An 18899-nucleotide genomic window follows, 5' to 3' on the forward strand; every position below is an offset into this window, starting at 1 on the left:
TTAATTGAAAGGATATTGCATGAGTTTATTTTTAAGGAGTTTAGAGAATTCCATGAGTTTTATGCATGAAACTAGATGTTTATTATAGTCAAGTTTAATTATATAAACAGGATGAAAGCAAAACTAGAAAATTAAATTTCTGAATTATGATCAATTTTATTATTATACTTCCACTAAACCTTTCATTACAGATACATAAGTGACAGAGTAAAAGCTCCCTCCACCCCACCTTTTTCTTATTTATTTAATTTTATTATTATTTTTTTGTTTACTATACTGAGGACTTTAAGAACAGTGATCACATTAAAAATATTTGTATGATCAAAACCTAGCACAGTCTATGATACATATTAGTAAATGTTTATTTGATAAATGAATAAGTGATTGAGTCAGTATTGATAGAAATGGAATGACTTAATTGCAAAAAAATAAATAGTAAGCAATAATCTGGAATGTGAATGATCATCAGGGCCTTGAAGCTCTATATTAAACTAAATTAATTTTAAATAATTCAGTTAAATTTTGAATAAGGAAGACATGCTAGAATTTTTTTTGATTAAAATCAAGCAAGTAGTTTATAACTTGAAACTAAGTTAATGCCATTAAAATTTGTAACAGAATCTTTTTAGAAAAAAAATCACAGATGGTAATGAGGCAAACTGGAGAGTAGAAATATGTTGTATGTATTTTCTCCCTTCTTTTTTTCTTCCTTTTTTTTAACCCAGTTCAATACTAAGTAATAATAATAAAAACACAAAACCATATTTAAATTCATTTAGTGGGGCATCACTCTATAATCCACTTCTGGATCCTTCTGCCTCTTATATATTTCATTTCCTGGAGAACCTGGATATATTTGTGATTAGTACATGTAATCTACATTTTTGCTATTTTAAAAGAAAATAATCATTAGATCTAATGCAAAATATTGATGAGAACATTTTTATTGGAGAAGGACTTTTCTGAACTGTGATTTTAACATAGAAGATAACAGACTTTCTGGTAAAGTTGGTTTTGGGGGTCAGAGAACATAATAATGAATTATTGTATAATGACATTATATAATATATATGTATTTTATAAATTATCTTTTTTCTTACCAGAATTTTCCTGGCCAAATGAAATAAGACAAAATAACACACTAGAGTATAACATTCTTCTATTCAAGTAGATCATGACAGAGTTTTCATAAGTATAACTGAGGAAAGACATTTAATACACTCAATACTTCCTTATAAGTAATATGTAGTACATTTTAATGAATTAATTTATCTCACATATTCACAACTATAATCTGCATTTAAATGGCTTAAGTATAATATTTTTCATTAGTTTTAATATTTAAAGAAAGACATGCTTTTTTATTTATTGAAGCTATGTATCATAATTATACAAATATTAGAGAGCCTGAAAATCTAGAAAATTACTTGGCATGGCTAAATCTTACTTTTAAAAAATACAAAGTGTTATTATGTTTTTTGAAATATTGATCCTACTGGCCAAGTTCAAAGTAGAGGAAGGTTGTCAATTACACAAAATAGTAAATATCGATCACTTACTTTAAGATATTTATAAAATAATACTTAATAATAAAATAACTATTAAGGTAATTGTGATTTTCCACCAAATATATTTTATTTAAAATAATTAATTTTATTAGCTCTGTTGTATGAAAATCAAAGAAGTGAATTTTCTGGAAGGAGTTACTTATTTTCCATTCTCTTCCTTTTTGTGTTGGGTATTATAGATAGCTTGTTAAGGGAAGGATATCTAAATTTATATTTCAGATAAATGTTTTAATCATCACCTTTATTACATATTAAAAGATGATGTATCTCAGGTAAATGATACCAAGCTCTAGCAGTGGGATCAGCCATATTTTGTTGATAAAATGACCAATGAATACTATTTAAAGGATTGAATAATGATGTTTAAATCTAAAAGAAAATAAAATTGCTCATTTTATACTGTTGAGTCTTAGCTGTGATGATTTCAAATTTAGTATAATATAAGGAATTCACAAGGTTGAAATTGTTACTGATAGCAATCTGTCAAGGAATCTTTATGGCATCTTTCAATTCAGAACCACCTTTCCATATCATTTATTCATGGAATCACCAGCTATTATACTACAAAGTTTGCTGGGTACTAGAAACTCCAACTTCAAGATTGTCAATAACTGTAAATAGTAAATATTTTTAAAATATGAGTGTGCACAGTTTCTGCCTTCTAAAAATCTACAATCTAACAGGTCTATAAAAATTAGTACTGTAAAATACCAAAAAAAGTTTGGAATTTTTTACCTTGTTGCAATTAGGGTATAAAAGGGAATGACCCATTTTTACACTAATGGAAAGACGAAGATTAAATTCAAATATGAGATGGTTTTATATCTGACTCATGAATGGGAATTATTATTACTTTGTTTTTTAGAAAGCAATCAATGGTAGAGGATGAAAGAATGTTGCAGGCAGAAAGCAAGGTGCTGCAGAAGAAAAAAATCTGGAGGCATGGAAAAGCATGTCATTTTTGCACTGAAGACATAGTTTGATATGAAATAAATACTTTGAAAGAGGAGGATAGGGAAATAGCCAGGAGCTAGATTAAGAAAGGAATTACATGCCAGCTAAAGAGTTAGATCCTTATTCTGCAGAGAGATGTGTAACATTACCATTTTAAAAGGTTTATGATGTAAAAATTCATGCTGGTGACTAGGCAGAAGATGGATTGGAAAAGTATCAAAAGGAATTAGAAGAAGAAGATGAATTGTGGACTTCCATCAACACAGCAGACTCAGCAGTTTGAGGGGTAATAAAAAAAGCTCCTTAACAAACATTTAAATTGACTAAATAAACAACTATGCAACTGTCCTTTTAAGCAGAGCTAACCAATAAGAAAGCAAGAGAAATTGTCAAAGCACACAAATTAAATGGAAATTGAAACACAGAGGCTATTAGCCTGGGATAAAGGAGGAAGTGTAGGTAGGATAAGGAAGAGCAATTGGTGAGCAATTGGAGTCATGCTAATCAATTAATTCAGATTTTAACCACTGTGTGAGAACATAGGAAAAGCCTTAAAAATATTTAAATGAAGATAATGAAAATATATAAACAAAAACTTAGAAAATGCAGATAAAGAAGGACACTCTCCCACCTAGAAAAGTCACTTCATAGGTGAGGTTGCTCAGGCCACACAAGAAGAATGAGGGTCCTGCCATAGAGCTGCACTGTCAAAACAGTATTCATTGACTACATGTGACTATTGAGCCCTAGAAATGTGGCTAGTCCAAACTGAGATGTAAGTGTAAAATATATATCAAATTTCCAAGAGATAGTACCAAAAAATGATACAAATATCCCACTGATAATGTTTCTTGTAAATTACATTTGAAATTATAATACCTTAGATAAGCTGGTTTAATTAAAATATGTTAAAATTTATTCTCTTTTCTTCTTTTTAAAAAATATGGCTATAAGAAAATTTTAAATTACATTCATAGCTTGCAATTGCGGCTTAAATTATCTTTCTCTTGGACAGCTCTGTCCTAGGGAATGACCTCTTAACACTAGGATCTCTCAGCTAGTAACTAACTGCATTATTTCTTGTTGATAGTGTTAACACCCTAAGACACTAGAATTTAATTTGTTTTTTGCTTTTTGCTTTAAGATATACATTTGATTAATGAATCCCCTTTTACAAATAGAAAATCAAATGCCCCACCCGGTATGAACCACCTTCCCCTTAACTATTTAAAATGACAGTTTTATCTGGGTGTCAACGTGGCTCAGTCTGCTGAGCAGCCGATTGTTGATTTCCCCTCAGTTATGATCTTGGGGTCCTGGGATCCAGCCTTGTGTCAGGCTCTGGGCTCAGCATGGACTCTACTTGAGATTCTCTCTCTCCCTCTGCCCCTCCATCCCCTGCTTGTGCCCACTCTCTCTCTCTTTCTCTAATGAACAAAGAAAATCTTTAAAAAAATAAAATGATAATTTTCTCATAAATGCCCCCTTCACACCTCCTTTATTTCTTGATACTTCATTTTCCCACCACTTACACATTTTAATGTCTTTTGATGGAAGTTCCCACTGATTAGTCTTATTTTCATTTTGATTTGTTTGTTCACAACCATTTCTTTCTCCAAACACATTTTTCAAATTATTGTGTTATGTGTGTAATAATAAAATTCCATTAAATTTTGTCTAACTGGAAGTATACTTAAACATTACTTTGGGATGGAGTTCACATCTTTTATACTAAGTTTAGTGTAATTTTCTGATAGCATTATATGTATTTCCCAAACTGTCAGTTTCATTGTTTTTTTCTTTGAAATAAGTTTTTAAGTTTATTTTTTATGTTTATTTAGTTAGGTTTCTGTCCTTTACATTATAGTTTTTTCTTATGCATTAAGACTTTTCCAATTTATGTTGAGAAATACCCAACTATGTATTAGAAATAAGGGTCTAATAGCTTATTTTTGCTATAAAAAATTAAAAGCCTTTTTGTTCCCATTACACTCGTTGGTGGTTTAGTTAAAAGCATTCTAAACATTTATTATTCTTATTTTTATAATAATTTTTATGTTAATTATCCTAGATCTCTTAAACACTAAGTATGGAATCTACATAAATCTAGAGCGTATTCACTTTACAGAGGAGTTTTTACTTATTTTTTTCTCTTACTTTCATGATTTGGAATTGGTATTTTTAAAGAATCTGCCCACACTACTATAAATGAACAAAGAAAACTATATTTTTGATTCAAAAATCAAGAATGTATGGGATGCCTTTTCAAATGCTTTTGTGTAAAATCATGAAATTGATTTCAGTTTTCTGTTGTATGTATTTAATAATAATTAAATGTATTACTATTGACATTTTGAGTGTCATGTTCTGTATTATTGCTACAAATCGTTTTTATTGACCAAATTTTTGTATTTATTCATCATTGCGCTTTTTTTTTTTTTTTCATCATCGCACTTTTGAAGATCTTTCCAGGACTTTTTTTACACCCATAACAATGCTGGTTGAAGGGTGAGGCAGGTTAGAAATCTGTGGTCAGGTCACTATCTTACCTCAAAATCCTCTCTACTCTCACTCGAAATTCACTCTACTCTCAGAACAGTGCTTTTACTCATGGTAAATACTACATAGGTATTTAATCAATCCATTTTTATATGTTATTATAGTTATTACGTGATACTTATTAGTATATAATCACAGAATGAAATAGTACTTCAGTCATTAAATGGTTAGTCTGACTGCCAGCACATGAGGTAACTCTTAAGTGTGGAGTGTTTGTTTTGGATTGAATTTCATTTATGTGTACTAATTTACCACACTTGGCTGCATGTCTTCAATATCAAATGATTTGACATGGATATTCCAATTCATCAGTCACTCATGGTTTATAAAAATAGCTAATGTTACCTTCATGTTAAAGAAATGGATATATGTAAAAATAGCCACGTAAGATATATTTACCAAATATTGGAATACTGTGGAGTGATTGAATTATACTTTATATTTCTATGTCTAGGAAAGCCTGAAGGTAGAAATATAAGTCTGGTCATGCTGGTGGAGGAGAGGAAAGTAGAATGTTAATAGCAGTAGGATAGTAGTGCAGTGAATGAGCATGGAAAGATACAAACCCTCAGTTGTTAAAAATTTAGCTGATGGCACAATTATTGCCTAAGAATACTGCAAGTTTAACATCTATGACTTTGTAGTTTCAAATGATAAATATCATACTTATGACCAAAGGGGAAATGCAATTTTGCTCCAGGATTATTATTCTAATTAAATGATTTAGGCACCAAATCAGAATGAGATTGTTATTACAGTTTCTCTAAGCTTGATTTATTTAAAAGTTCTTTTTTTTTTCATTGTCACATTGATTTGAGAGACTTATATGTAGCTTTTTAAATTCTTTTTTTTTTTTAAGATATTATTTATTTATTTGACAGAGAAAGAGAGAGATCACAAGTAAGCAGGCAGGCAGAGGGAGAGGGAGAAGCAGCCTCCTTGCTGAGCACGGAGCCGGATGTGGGGCTCGATCCCAGGACAGCTGGGATCATGACCTGAGCCTAAGGCAGACGCTTAACCGATTGAGCCACCCAGGTGCCCCGTAGCTTTTTAAGTTCTTAAGTGAAGTTTATTATTGAAAATTAAGTTTGTATTTTCTACTAGGTTTCCAAAACTTCTTAACTTCCCTTTCAGTTGAATTTTGATATTCTGTACCTTTCACTTTAGTAAATATACATAGTTTTATTTTGTTCTTCAATTGTTTCAAATGGCCTATTTTCCTCAAATGAACAAATTTTAGGTCTGTTCAAACTGAAGAGGTCATTAATATCCTTCATAACAAAAAAGGAGGCTCATTCACAAAAAAGACACATACATGATTAAAGAGCAGTACATGGTCCTGGTTCCTTCCAAAATATTTCCTCCTATCTTGACAAGAGTCTCCAAAAAAAAAAAAAAAAAGAGAGAGAGAGAGAGAAAATTAATTTTCTTGCATTATTTAAGTGCAGTTAGAGAAGACCATAAGCTATTTTAGCTTTTCTTTTTCTTTCTTTCTTTTTTCTTTTTCTTTCTTTCTTTCTTTCTTTCTTTCTTTCTTTCTTTCTTTCTCTTTCTCTTTCTCTCTCTCTTTCTTTCTTTCTTTTTCTTTTTTTGTGCTGACAGTGATCATTTGAATATTGATTTAACCTGCTGAAAATCAATTTGAGATTCCAGGGATAGGGAGGCAAGTCAAAGTATGATAGTCATCAAAATAGCTACAGCAGTATGAGACATTTCTGGTGAAAATGTATTCTTAATAAATTTCTGATTTTCAGAATTTCAAGTTTTATCTAATTTATTAAATTCAATTAATCCCTAATTTAGAGACCTGAAGTAGAAATACTGAAAAAGAAATCAAATACCCTGCTTTTTAAAATATGCTTTTGCATGTATACCTCTTGATCTTTTGCTCTAGATAAGATATGGACAGTAAAGCTATTTTTATTTTCAGGGAAAATGTAATGTTTATGGACTACATTTTTGTCCATACGTTGGCAAACACGTGTTGTATTAAACTAGATTATATTGTCTATTGCTTTTCTGGACACTATTTAATAGCTGGTAATATATCAGAAATATAAAAATGTATGTTGATTATTTATCCTTTAACTCTATAGCACTCTAGAATTTGCTTGGTGTGTTCACTTACAGTGTATTCATGTTATCTTAGACACAACATTCAGAGAAAAGCATTCATATCACTTTTCCACTTTGAGGGGGGAAATTGACTCAGAGATATAAAGAATTCATGGACAGTGTTACCATGACAGTTGGAACTAAGATAATTTGATCATATCTGATGGGGCTTTTCTGCCAACACATGCCAGGCACAAGAAGTCACAGGACAAAAGCCTAGTTAAATATTTTCTTACCTGTAACTGTAGAATCTTCTCTCTCCTAAGCCAGCCAGATCAGAGAGAGCTGAGCCATAAAGAAAGTAGCATTTCTGACAATTTCCTTAAGTTCCAGGGAGTGATTGCTGTTCAGAGTCTTTTGGTGACCACATAGGTTGCTTGGTGGTTTATAGGTCTCAGAGGCTCTGGACATCTGGGCCTCCAAGACTCTTCTGGAAAAAGTCCTAGTGGCAATTTTGACTTTTATAGCGGATGTCTTTTGAAAGGTATTGTTTATATTTGGTAAGTTTGGTCATACCGTGGATAATCGATTTTGGATAATAAATTCTGGTTTTATTTAATTGTTCAAGTGTACTGTGAAAGTATGTGTTTTATAATGATTTAGACCTCAATTTTGTAACTGATTCTTGTTTTGCCATAAATCTTTACATATGATGAGATTAAATACAAAAATAGGATGGTTCATTTAAAGTTCAGTGATACAGTGAAAAGAAGACAAATTCATTCCAGAAAAGTCTGAAGTCTGTATTGGAATTTAGGTCTTTCAACTTCTTGGTTTGTGATCTTGGGGAATTTGACAAACCAGGCTGAGCCCGTTTTTTGTTTTTTTCCACCAAGAAAATGGATATAATAATCCATAACCTAGTGTTGTCAGAATTAAATGAAGAGGATATCTGTTATGATACCAGAAACATGGCATTTAATAATTGTATATATTTTTTCTACTGAATTATCTACAAGAACAGAAAAATTGGGTAAAAAAAAAAAAGAAAGAAAATCAGCTACTCAGAGACTGGGTGGAAAAACAATGCCTTGCCTATGGTAAGTTGGGTAAGTATTTGTTGTCTGAACTGTCTACTTGTTCTAAAATGCTTTGGAATCAAAAACAAACAGCCCAAGAATTTAGAATGTCTGTGTGATGTTTTTGTCAGCAATCTTATTCTTTTAATTCATGTGATGGGTTCCTTTCTCAGTGCCCTGAGAAATGACTCCATGACCTCAACAAGAAAGCTGGGCTGAACAGTGCATTTGTTTCAATTACAAGAAATGTTTATGAAATATTTAGACAGGAGCTGAGTGATAAATATCATAACCACACTTTACAGATACATCCAGATATCTAAACAGAAATGCAATTTAAATTCCTAGTAAAAAAGTACAAATTATATGTCTAATATTGTACCATGGGTAACATGGGAACTCAAATTTCAAGCGAAAAATCTGAACTAAAATCAGTTTTATATTGAATGAGTTTGGTCTTCAAAATACCTTTTAGTAATAGCTTCTCTGAGAGAAAAAAGAAAAATCTATTTACATCTGAATTACTTACTTGATTAATTATCTTATACCAACACATTACAGCTTGTGAATTCTAGAAATGTTATTTTACTGAGTTTGGTAAAGTGCTGGAATAACTAGGTTTTCAGTACTTGAAATGAAAATGATTGGGCAGAGTATGCTGATTATTGGTTATTAGAAATTGGAAAGAAAAGCAAGACAAAGGAAGTTGCTAAGGAAATAAAGGGTTTACTTGCTCGGTCATGGGCTTATAATCACACTGGTTTTTCTGTATGTTTGCCAGAATGTTCTCATATTTAGTCGGGAAATAGTTCATCTGTTTATTTTAATAATGATGGTGTCTCTAGGAATGATTTATAAGCACAGGTCATAAAGGCACCACTGTTGTTGTGCTGTTGACCATAAAAATACAACTGAATACTAAATATTCTACCTAGTTTTCTCTAAAGGCTATTGAAGGGGACCTTCAAATGTGTCCATTGAAAAACTCTTGGTGAATTTTCCCCAGGTTCTAACAAGCTATATCAAAATAAAACTCATTTCATGGAAAAAAGGAATCCCACAGCACTTCTTTTTAATAACTGTTCAGCTACAAAATTTTATTGGTATCTTTTTATGTTCCCTCTAGAGGATGTAATGCACAAAAGCATTGCCACGGAACATATAAAATTACAAATGAAATTTATTGTAAAAAGTAGAATGTCTTCTAGACTGGTGTCAGTATTTATTTCATTCATAAACCAAAACTGCAGTATAATATATTCATTGTCAGCAAGTTCATGTGTGTAAATTGCCATCCAATGTTATTGACTGATATAAGACAGATATTGAAAAGACAATTTAAATGTACTCTTCCAAACATAAACTGTTCCACAAAAGCACTGTAAAAACTCCTTCAAGATTTTGGGTTGTGCTTGACATTTATGGTTAACTACATAATTTGGTCGTGTCATAATCCACTGTGTTTGGCAATTTGGCATTAAACGCCTGCAGAGCAGATTGGATCCTCACCACCTCACTAGTAGACAGCTTGAGTCTATGACGAAGCAAGCAAGAGAAAAGATCTAGACGACGCTGACCAGGTGGGGAGAGTTTATTTACACGGTCTCTTATCTCTAGAAGTTGCAAAAGTGCTGAGTCCTGGGATCCCTGAGTATAGGGGTAGTCCAGCTGCAAAATCAAGTCCCGAATTGCTTCAGGGTCAAAGTGCATGCTGTAACCAAACACTTGAATGTTATTGATTTTCATATAACCCAGGTTCCGGGAAGGGTCAATAAATTCCAGAGGTTCGTAGTAAATGCTCTCATTGCCATTGGGGCCATTTGACTTGATGCGACTCCTCAGGTAGATGTGCACTGTCTCAAAAAATGTCTTCCATTTGTTGCCCAGAGTCAGCGACCAGTTATAACACTGCAGTGGGAGGTCCAGCTTAGTCCGCTCCCAGTCTGGAAAGCTGTTTTCATTCACAGGCATAAACCAGCTCTCGGAGTGGCTGCCTCCGAAGGGATTGACGTAAACAGCCAACACCGGCTCCAAGGTGCTGTTTTTAGTTAAGCAAATCTGTAAAGAGAGACCCAAGATCATATGGACCAGACTTGACTTGTACTTGTTACTCTTCAAGGTGAGGAGCATCCGCTTACGCCAGGAGGGGTCGAACCAGCTATTGAGCCGCATGTCGTTGCTGATAAAAATGGCATGCACTTCTATTCGTCTGTCAGTCTTCTGCAACAGGTATTTCATCTCCAGGTCTTGCAGGTCAGTCTCAAAGCCAATATAGTGATCGGTGGACTCGGCGACCTCAGGCTTGCAGACGCCCTGGCTCAGCATGTAGCCTGTGTTGCAGGAGCCACAGCGGGTGCGGTTGTCGGGGGCGCAGGTCAGGCAGGCGGAGGCGTCGCCCACCGTGCAGGGCAGGAACGCGGTGCAGACCACCTGGTCGTTCGGGCACGTGCATGAGTGCGTCTCTTCCGAAAAGCTGCCCAGGAGGCCGTTCTCATTGCAGTAGAGAAAAGACTGGATGCGAGTGAGCCAGTAGGTTGAGGTTCTAGAAACACAAAACAACACGAATCTATATGAATACAAAGACATTTTTTGGTATACTGCAATAAAATTACCCTTAGCTCTGAAAGCTTCACCATCATTTCTTAGCTTAACTCCAGTTATTTCACCGAGATAAAAGATCCAGACGGTTTATAATTGAAAATAGATACATTTTAATATAATATTTATATATGCTATATATATATTTTATACTAGATAACTTTTTTCATTCTTCGTTGCACAAGGTTAGATGGGGATATATTTGATTTGAACTGAAATACTGCATGGAATGCCTTCTGAAAAGATAGCCTGTCATTTCGCTAGGGTACTCCGAAGCTTATGGTGAACATAATTGGGTCAGTTATTGTTTTGAAATGCTAACCAGCAACAGGAAATAAAAGTGATATTATCATAAAATATCTAGAGTAGAATTAGAGGATATAAATGGTGACTGCTCATTCATTTGCTCTTAGCTTCATAAAGCACTAATGTTGCAGGAAGCCAAATAGGAAGTACACTAAAAATGAAAGAAAAATAAACAACTCTAAAATGTCAATCAGTGTATTTAAATCCTCGGGTTTTATCAGTATTGACAGAGCAAGTACCCACTGAGAAGGAAAATATTATTAAGACATGTTTGACTTTATTCTTACAGGCTGCTCAAGAAAATTGTTGAAAATATCTCGTTAAAACCAACTACAAGTTGTTTTAATAAGGGTTAAGTGTGTCAGTTTAATGTGTTTGATTTGAATCATTAACATTTTTCCTTACTTATACCCAGACATCAGGTTAATCATGATGCAAATGTAAGAATTTACTTTTCGTGTAAAACACTATTCAAACTCTTTTGGTGTGTTTAAAAATCTCAGTAAAATAACGAAGGAAAATTGTGTGGCCCTGTAATCAGATAATTCTTTGTTTTTATCGCAGCTGTATGATCATGGAAGAGTTGAAGGGTGTCTATAACGTGCCATTTTCTCGTATGAAAAATGGGAATAGCAGTACCTTCCATAGTGAGTTCTTGTGAGAAACAGTTAGGCTCAGACTGCATGCACGTGGTTAGAATATTGCACAGTGTATCAATTTTTGATATTCTTATGCCTTTCTGGTGTTCATTATTTAGTACCTATGAGATTTTCTGTGAAATATATCTATTACACTCCATCCTTTACACTTACACACTGCTCCAGTTTCAAAGACTTTGTCCATGCAGAATACTGGTAAAACACAGGCACTAATCTGTCCAAATAACCAATAAAAACAATGCATTCACTATCCATAACAATATTTGAGCTATTGAAATTACATATTCATTTCCGTTCCCTGCCCATCCTCCCTTTGCAATGCAACACATGTTTTCTTTTTTAAGTGAGTTCTTCCTTGTTTTCCCAAATAAATCCAAAAACTCCTTTCTTCCCTCTCATGGCACTTACTTATCTTTTTTATGGTACCTTTTTTCACTTAAAATTTTGTATTATTCTGTACCTACTTGTTCATACTCCATTTATCCTATTAAATATAATTCCCAGCTTGCCAGAAGCCCGTATGCCTGCTCAGGGCTGTATATCCGTGCCAAGTAGACTACCAGGACATCACAGCCCTTTAATGTTTAATGAATCTTGAATCAAATGCATATATGAATTAAAAGACATTTTCTCAATAAGTATAATTTTGAGTGAAATTAAAGCCCTAAAAAGAACATTTAATACAGTTGTAAAGACCCAGCTCTCTCGGGTTGCAGGAAGTAGAGTTACACAACATACACTTTGACTTTTGCACAATTAAATATATAAAAAGCTTTTCTTTTCCACCTTCCCTAAATGTAACTTTTTTGCTATAGACCCAGAAGAAAAAAAAAAAAAAAAAAAAAAACTAAACCAAACCCAACCAAAGCATAAAACATCTTCCTCTTAATTATTTCTCACACTGAAAAACATTGACTGGAAACTTGAACCTATTAAATTCATTTCTAACTTTTTCTAGATTCTTTAAAAATAAGTTCTCAGAAGAACTCTCCCAGGAGTGTACCCAAGGGTGGTGAAATAGCGATGCTGTGAGGCTCTTTGGCACTTTGTGAGCCATACGTCTATGTATGAGGTCCTCTAGCTCTGGTTGTTTACTCCCCGCAGGATAAATGTGCAAAAAGCTTCCTTCTGTGGTGTATGAAATAACTTGATTCTTTCTCTACTGAGTTTAGATATATAGAAATTATTACTGATTTTTAATCTGCAGCTACTGATGTATTTATTCCATCAGTTTTCTCTTTCACAGGCTATTAATGTCTCTCCATCTTGGCTTCTTTCTCTCGCTTTTCTCTCCCTCCCTCCCTCCCTGCCTCCCTTCCTTCCTTCCCTTTCTTCCTTCCTTCCTTTCTTTTCTATGTTCTCTTCTCCCTTCTTCCCCCCTTTCTCTCTCTCTCTCTCTCTTCTGTAACTCTATTTGTGTCTTTCTAATATAAAAAATATAAAATATATATCCTATCTGGATTGAAAATTATATTTTCTTCCCTGAAACCAAAGCATAAATTCCCTGAGCCGATTCATCTTTCGTTGTAAGCTCTAATCATGTTTCCAAATCATAAGGACAAACAAAATATGAAATAAATAGACCTAAGGCTAAAGACAGAGCTCACAAAACTAGGGCACTGTAGAAAGAAGCATTTGGACACTTTAGAAAAGCAATGGCTTTTTCAGCTTTCAATCTCTTCCAATCCTTTCCACGTCCCCGCAGATGCATTACTGAAGGAATGTGTTTCGGCTTCGTGGGTTTCAGCTTGTCATGTATGAATATTGATAACTTGGCACACTGTCAAAGCTCCCGTACCCTGGGACGGAAGAGCTAGCGTGTGGATTTTCTTCTTTTAGGCTTCTTGTCCTTTCTCCCCTCCTACCTACCTTTTGACTGTTTTACTGTATTTCACAAGTAAGGAATAGATTTTTAAAGGAAAATTTAATGCAATAATCAGTCTTTGCTTTACTCCTTGTAAAATCTTGGCTAAAGCAGGAGTCAAAAATAGAGAAGGGAGCCCCTTTGGATTTTTCATTTACCCAAATAATCACGTAGTTTTATTTTTCCCAACAAAGTAAAATTTAACTGCTTTTTTCTTTATTCTAAAGCATTTAAACTTATTTTAAATAAGTTTGATTGTTAAGTAACTTTGTAAATTCATTTAATTAATGTAAAATAAATAAAAATTAAAAGTAGCCTGTATTGAGCATTTTTTTAAACACTCTGCTTCCTTTTATATCTAAATATATAAAGAAAGTAGTACCACATTTCTTTTATTCTCATCTATAGCTTATATTCATATTAATTATTTGGTGTCTCCTCGGGCTAAGGCTAGAGGATGCAATGTCAGTAGATGGACTCCTGGCAAGCAGGTCTTTTGGCCCTTTTCATCAAGCATGTGGCATGATTGTGCCATCTACTTAATTGCACTTTAATAAATATTTACTAAATAAAGGAAGTAATAAAGGAGGGAGAGAGGAGTAAGGAGAGGGAGAGACAGAAATTAGAGTGAAGAATTATGGATTATGGGAGAACAGAAGACAGAAATAGAAGAAAGAATTAAAAAGGCCATTGGCCTGTGATAGCTACTATGACATGGAGCATTTCAGGAAGAGCAGGAACTCCCTTATCTATCAGGAACCGAGTTTGCATTTTGGAAATACTTTCTACAAAGGCTTTTATGGGACAGTATTAAAAAGAGAAAAATGCCTCCCAGAGTTAAGTTAAAATTTTAAAATTTAGGTTAAAATTTAAGCTAAAAGTCTATAGCATGTTGCTATTTGAGGAATCACGTGGCATACTGATTTGGGAACTTTACACAGCTGTTTAACCAGTTGTCTTGGTTCGATCTGTAATATTCTCCATGTGTTGAAGATCTGTTCTTCTCCACAGGATACATGTCACGTGAGCATCAGAAATGCCCTAGACTAAAAGATGAATACCTGATTTCTGGGCTGGACTCTACCCGGTGACCTGGGACAGGTCACTTAGTGTCCTTAACCTTAAGCAGAGCTTGAAGAAACACTAAAAGTTTGGTTCTGCATGACCCTGGGGAATACAGATAGCTTTCTGAACCTTTGTGTGTTCCTGTGTGACTCCACTTGCCGATCTTTTGTCAGGGTGGAATGGTGTAACATATAGCCCCCATCATCCCCATCTCACATGTGGTGGCTGCTCATAATGAAACAATGTGAATGAGATGCTTGTCTCTCAAACTTTCCTGTTACTAAGAATATCAACTAAGATATGGTCTTATTCTTATAGTTTTGAATGATGGTAAGTGTGATTGGTGAAGCAGATTCCTGGGCCTCCCTCCAGAGATACCATAAGAATTTCTAGGCCTAGGGCCCAGGAATATGTAATCTCAGAGGATGTTATGCACAGCTGGGCTGCAAGCTTCCTATGTAAGAAAATTAACAACCCAAATAGCGACTAGGGGCACTTTAAATACCATCTAGCCATCAGCATGTAAGAATACGTGCTATGGTGAGCACTGTGAATTGTGCAAGACTGTTGAATCACAGATCTGTACCTCTGAAACAAATAATGCAAATTATGCTAAGAAAAAGAAAAAAAAAAGAAGATAGCAGGAAGGGAAAAATGAAGGGGGGAGGAAATCGGAGGGGGAGACGAGCCATCAGAGACTATGGACTCTGAGAAACAAACTGAGGGTTCTAGAGGGGAGGGGGGTGGGGGGATGGGTTAGCCTGGTGGTGGGTATTAAAGAGGGCACGTTCTGCATGGAGCACTGGGTGTTATACACAATGAATCATGGAACACTACATCAGAAACTAATGATGTAATGTATGGTGATTAACATAACATAATAATAAAAAAAGAAATATTGTTTCAAAAAAAAAGAATATGTTCAGAAAAGGTAGAGAAAAGTTACAATTTGTGTGGAGAAGTGTCAGCATCAGATGGCTACGCTACAGTTCGCAAGCCCTACACCAGAAAATTTGCCATGTGCATACATTAAAGAACAAAACAAACACAAAGCCTAGCTTAATCACTAAATTCTACGTTGTTACAGTAATATTAATTATTTAGTGACTACCTCTCATGTCATGGGCCAGCTACTTTGTATTCATTATTGAAAATTCTTCACAGTAGTTTCCAAAGGTTAACCTCATTTTAAAATTTTAAAAATACTGAGGTTCATAGTTTTAATGACTTCGTCTGTTACATATCTGTTAAGTAGAAAAATGAAGACAAAGTCAGAGAAGCAAATTTAAATATTATTTTTTTTTAAATGTGGTTGAAAGTGTTGTTCCATGGGATCGTGAGAAAAAGTACTTAATAAATGACTTTAGGAAAATATCCATGTATTGCTATTAGCTGGACAACATCAAAGATAAAATAACTTTTAATTTGATAAAAGTAACTCTTAATTATGATATAAAGTTTAGTTTTTTGAGTGACAGTATACTCTATTGGCTTCAATCACTTTTGGGGAGCCAAATTATCAACTTTGAATCTAGTTTCATTTACCTCATATATAAATTGGGAATAAAATATAGGTTGTTGTGAAAATTAAAGCACAATTTCAGGAAAAGCACTTAAAAGAGTACCTATGCACAGAATAAATGGGAAATAAATGTAAATGCTTATTTTTATTATTATTGTGTTACTACTGTTATCTTTTAAAGAAATATCATTGTATGTAGTTCCTTTAATACAAATGCTTTTTCCTCCAGAAAATTGAAAATTTTTATTTTATCTACAATTCATGCATTGCATGCATAATATTACACTGTATTTCTGCATTTTATCTTTATCAAAATAAACACAGTTATTGATAACACGGTCAAGACTATATTTAAAAGCACGTGTGCGGCCTCCTTGTGATAGTTTTGAAAATCTAAAACGTGTGTAAAGACAATATTGCTCAAATTCAGGACATATATTCTAATGTGCAATGGTTTGTACTGAGGTATTAGAACATATGTTGATACAAAAACAATTACCTCCTCTCATGGTTAAATCCTCTCTGAGCACTAATAATCTTATTTCAAAGGTCCCTTATTTCAACCTTCTAATCTTTTATTGCTCTCCAAATCTGTGCAATGTGGATACAAATTTTAAAACCTAAACAATATAATTTCAGTATCTTTTTGAAGTTAAATATCACTCTTTTGAGTAGAGCATTTCATTTCAGCCTTCATAGATTTATGTTTCTCTGACTCTAATACTTTAAACTGAATATGAGTTTGGGATTAAGCACCCACAGCTATTTAAACAATCATAAACTGATTATTAGCTCAGCCACAGACAGATAATACCAAATAATATTCTGTCACTTGCCCTCTTCCAATTCTGCTGCTCTGACCATCTCAGCCTTGACAATGTGGCCTGGGGCTCATGGTGACACCCCCAACATATAATAGTCTCACTCTTAGAAACAGTTTTACACCCCAAGAAAAAGAATGTCATTGTCAAAGGTCCCTCAGCCATCAGTCTCCCAAGGAAGTCTCTATATACCACATGTGTATATAGATACACATCTATAGACTTATAGACACACATATATATATACACATTTTAATTCAAGTATCTACTAATAATTTTGGTTTGCAGAAAGACAAAGGGAGTGAAGCAGTTGAAGATGTAGGTTATATTTTAAAGAAATTATTACCCACAGGGCGCCTGGGTGGTTCAGATGGTTAAGCGTCTGCCTTTGGCTCAGGTCATGATCCCAGAGTCCTGGGATCGAGCCCCGCATCGGGCTCCCTGCTCAACAGGGAGTCTGCTTCTCCCCCTCCCTCTGCTTCTCCCCTTGCTCATGCTCTCTCTCTCTCTCTCTGTATCTCTGTGTCTCGAATGAATTAAAAAAAAAAAAAAAAAGAAATTATTACCTGGTAGTAACAGTCATTGAGGTTTTATCATGAGCATAGTCTTTTAATAGGCATTATTTATTGATTCCTCTCAATTCTCACTACTCCCTAAGTAAGGATGTTTGTTACCCCAATTTATAAGTAAGGGCATGCATTTTATTTTATTTTATTTTTTTTTTTTATTTTTTTTTTTTTTAAAGATTTTTTATTTATTTATTTGAGAGAGAGAGAATGAGAGAGAGCAAGCACAGGAGAGGGGGGAGGGTCAGAGGGAGAAGCAGACTCCCTGCCGAGCAGGGAGCCCGATGCGGGACTCGATCCAGGGACTCCAGGATCATGACCTGAGCCGAAGGCAGTCGCTTAACCAACTGAGCCACCCAGGCGCCCAAGGGCATGCATTTTAAAAAGCTTAAATAACTAGAACTTGTTCAAAGTCCAACAGCTAGTAAGTGATAGAACAGAAACTACACATCCCTGGTCTTTATTACTCCCAGTGATTTTTTTGGATATGACATCAAAAGCACAATCAAGAAAAGCAAAAATTAATAAGTAGGGCAACAACAAACAAAAGGTTTCAGTCCAACTAATTTGTGACACATTTGGTTGAGTGGCATACACAGACAAATCTGCTTACTTCTTAGAGAGCTACTGAAACATTTTTGTCCCCAAAGATGCTGCGTCTCATACTACAGTTCAAAAAAATCAAAAGATATGTTTTTCTTCTACTTGTGACATAAAATATGAAAAGAGACAGGTCAACATTCAGGCTGTGACATGTGAGGCACACAAAAATGAACACAATTACATTACTCGAAGTGAAGAGAAGATATTATCAAAAGAACACCAGCATTTTCCTAATTAGAGTCCACGTTTCATTTTCTTCCAAAGATTACCAAAAATTGAAATATCTTGCCCACTAAGTCATATTAGATATTAAGTTAAAAGAGCTTAAAAAGTATTTATTATGTGCAAGTTCAGCTAGTAAGTGGTTAGTGTAATTGATGAATATTGACACAAATGCAATTATTTTGCAAAGACAAGTAAATCTGATGTCTCCTAAGTGCATTCATAACATCCTGGTTTTCATCCACCATAACATTCATTACACCAAGTCATTATTACCAAATCATCTGTATCTCATTACATTATACATTCTATGAAGAAAAATATGTATTTGTTTACTTCACTATTTTACTATCACAGCATACTAAATCAATGTGCAATGTTTATACTTAAATTCCCCCATTACAACCTTCTAAACCTTTATTGGTCTTAAAATGTGTGCATTATGGATCCAAATTTGA

General features: G+C 34.0%; 1 protein-coding gene across 5 annotated transcripts in view; it reads right to left on the reverse strand.

Moving 5' to 3' along the window:
• Positions 1-9284: 9284 nt before the first annotated feature.
• Positions 9285-18899, reverse strand: part of BRINP3 (BMP/retinoic acid inducible neural specific 3) — a 376908-nt gene continuing 367293 nt past the window's right edge. For all 5 annotated transcript variants that reach the window (XM_032422122.1, XM_032422126.1, XM_032422123.1 and 2 more), the window contains one exon: positions 9285-10757. In XM_032422122.1, the coding sequence (XP_032278013.1) occupies positions 9641-10757 (1117 nt within the window). In that variant the 3' untranslated portion in view covers positions 9285-9640. The remainder of the gene's footprint in view (positions 10758-18899) is intronic.

This window comes from Phoca vitulina, unplaced genomic scaffold (genome assembly GCF_004348235.1).
Source record: "Phoca vitulina isolate PV1807 unplaced genomic scaffold, GSC_HSeal_1.0 scaffold26, whole genome shotgun sequence".
In the NCBI taxonomy this organism is placed as follows: Eukaryota; Metazoa; Chordata; class Mammalia; order Carnivora; family Phocidae; genus Phoca; species Phoca vitulina.